Genomic DNA, 877 nt, shown 5'->3' with positions numbered 1-877 from the left:
CCCCAAAAAGTGTTTTGGACACTTAAGCCAGACTTTAAATAAAGGAATGTCATTGCATTATGTAATAAAATATCAAACCATTATTTAAGCTCAATTCTCGGGTAAAACACTTCACGAAATAGTTAATTTTTTAATAAAACTGTAGATGTGCTTTTCAACAAAGACATTTGAACACTTTTTTGAAGGGAATTGACTTTATACATGCACCAAGTAGTTCTGCGAAAGCCCTAACAGAATTATATTCCATTTGGTTTGATATTTTGTTATACATTACAGTGACATTCATAAGTATTTAATTGTGGCTTTATTAAGTGACCTAATACTTTTTGGGGCTTTGTATTATAGTATTTACTGAGAGCGACTATATCAATTATCCACCTAAACTCACTAGCATGCAAATACGCTTTGTTGCCTTCGGCTCCAATTGACAAATGTCGATTCGACAAAGGTTAATTCAATTGCTGTTTGTTTTGGTTGGATTGTGCGTGTTTACAATGTTGAATCTCTGCAGATATCGCAATACATGTATAATGAATAGACTGACGATATTTTCGATCTTCCTTTCTAGGTTACAATCATCCAGCATTAGTGAAAGTGATGACCAATCCAAATAATGTGGTGAGTCCTGATCAGACTGTGTAATCATTGTTTGTGTATTTATAGATTGTAAGAAATTAGATTTGCAGTGATCTGTCAGACAGAGCAGCATGAGTGTGACAAGATGAGAGATTTTTCAGTTTGATACTGATATGATTTTTACATTTCAATGGCTTACTTCAGTTTTGCCCTTACAGAATTAAATTCACTTCCTTTATAATTCACTTTTAGCAGATGGTCTACTGTTGGGATCTGTAAGATTGCATTTATTTGATCAAAA

General features: G+C 33.1%; 1 protein-coding gene across 1 annotated transcript in view; it reads left to right on the top strand.

Moving 5' to 3' along the window:
- The first annotated feature begins 424 nt into the window (after positions 1-424).
- Positions 425-877, top strand: part of LOC107576529 (4-aminobutyrate aminotransferase, mitochondrial-like) — a 2619-nt gene continuing 2166 nt past the window's right edge. Inside the window, exon 1 of the mRNA XM_016262696.1 lies at positions 425-618. Within this exon, the coding sequence (XP_016118182.1) occupies positions 598-618 (21 nt within the window). The 5' untranslated portion in view covers positions 425-597. The remainder of the gene's footprint in view (positions 619-877) is intronic.

This window comes from Sinocyclocheilus grahami, unplaced genomic scaffold (assembly GCF_001515645.1).
Source record: "Sinocyclocheilus grahami isolate Dianchi unplaced genomic scaffold, SAMN03320097.WGS_v1.1 scaffold3886.1, whole genome shotgun sequence".
Lineage (NCBI taxonomy): Eukaryota > Metazoa > Chordata > Actinopteri > Cypriniformes > Cyprinidae > Sinocyclocheilus > Sinocyclocheilus grahami.
Note: the sequence above shows the minus strand (reverse complement) of the source record. Positions and strands in the feature narration are given on the sequence as shown.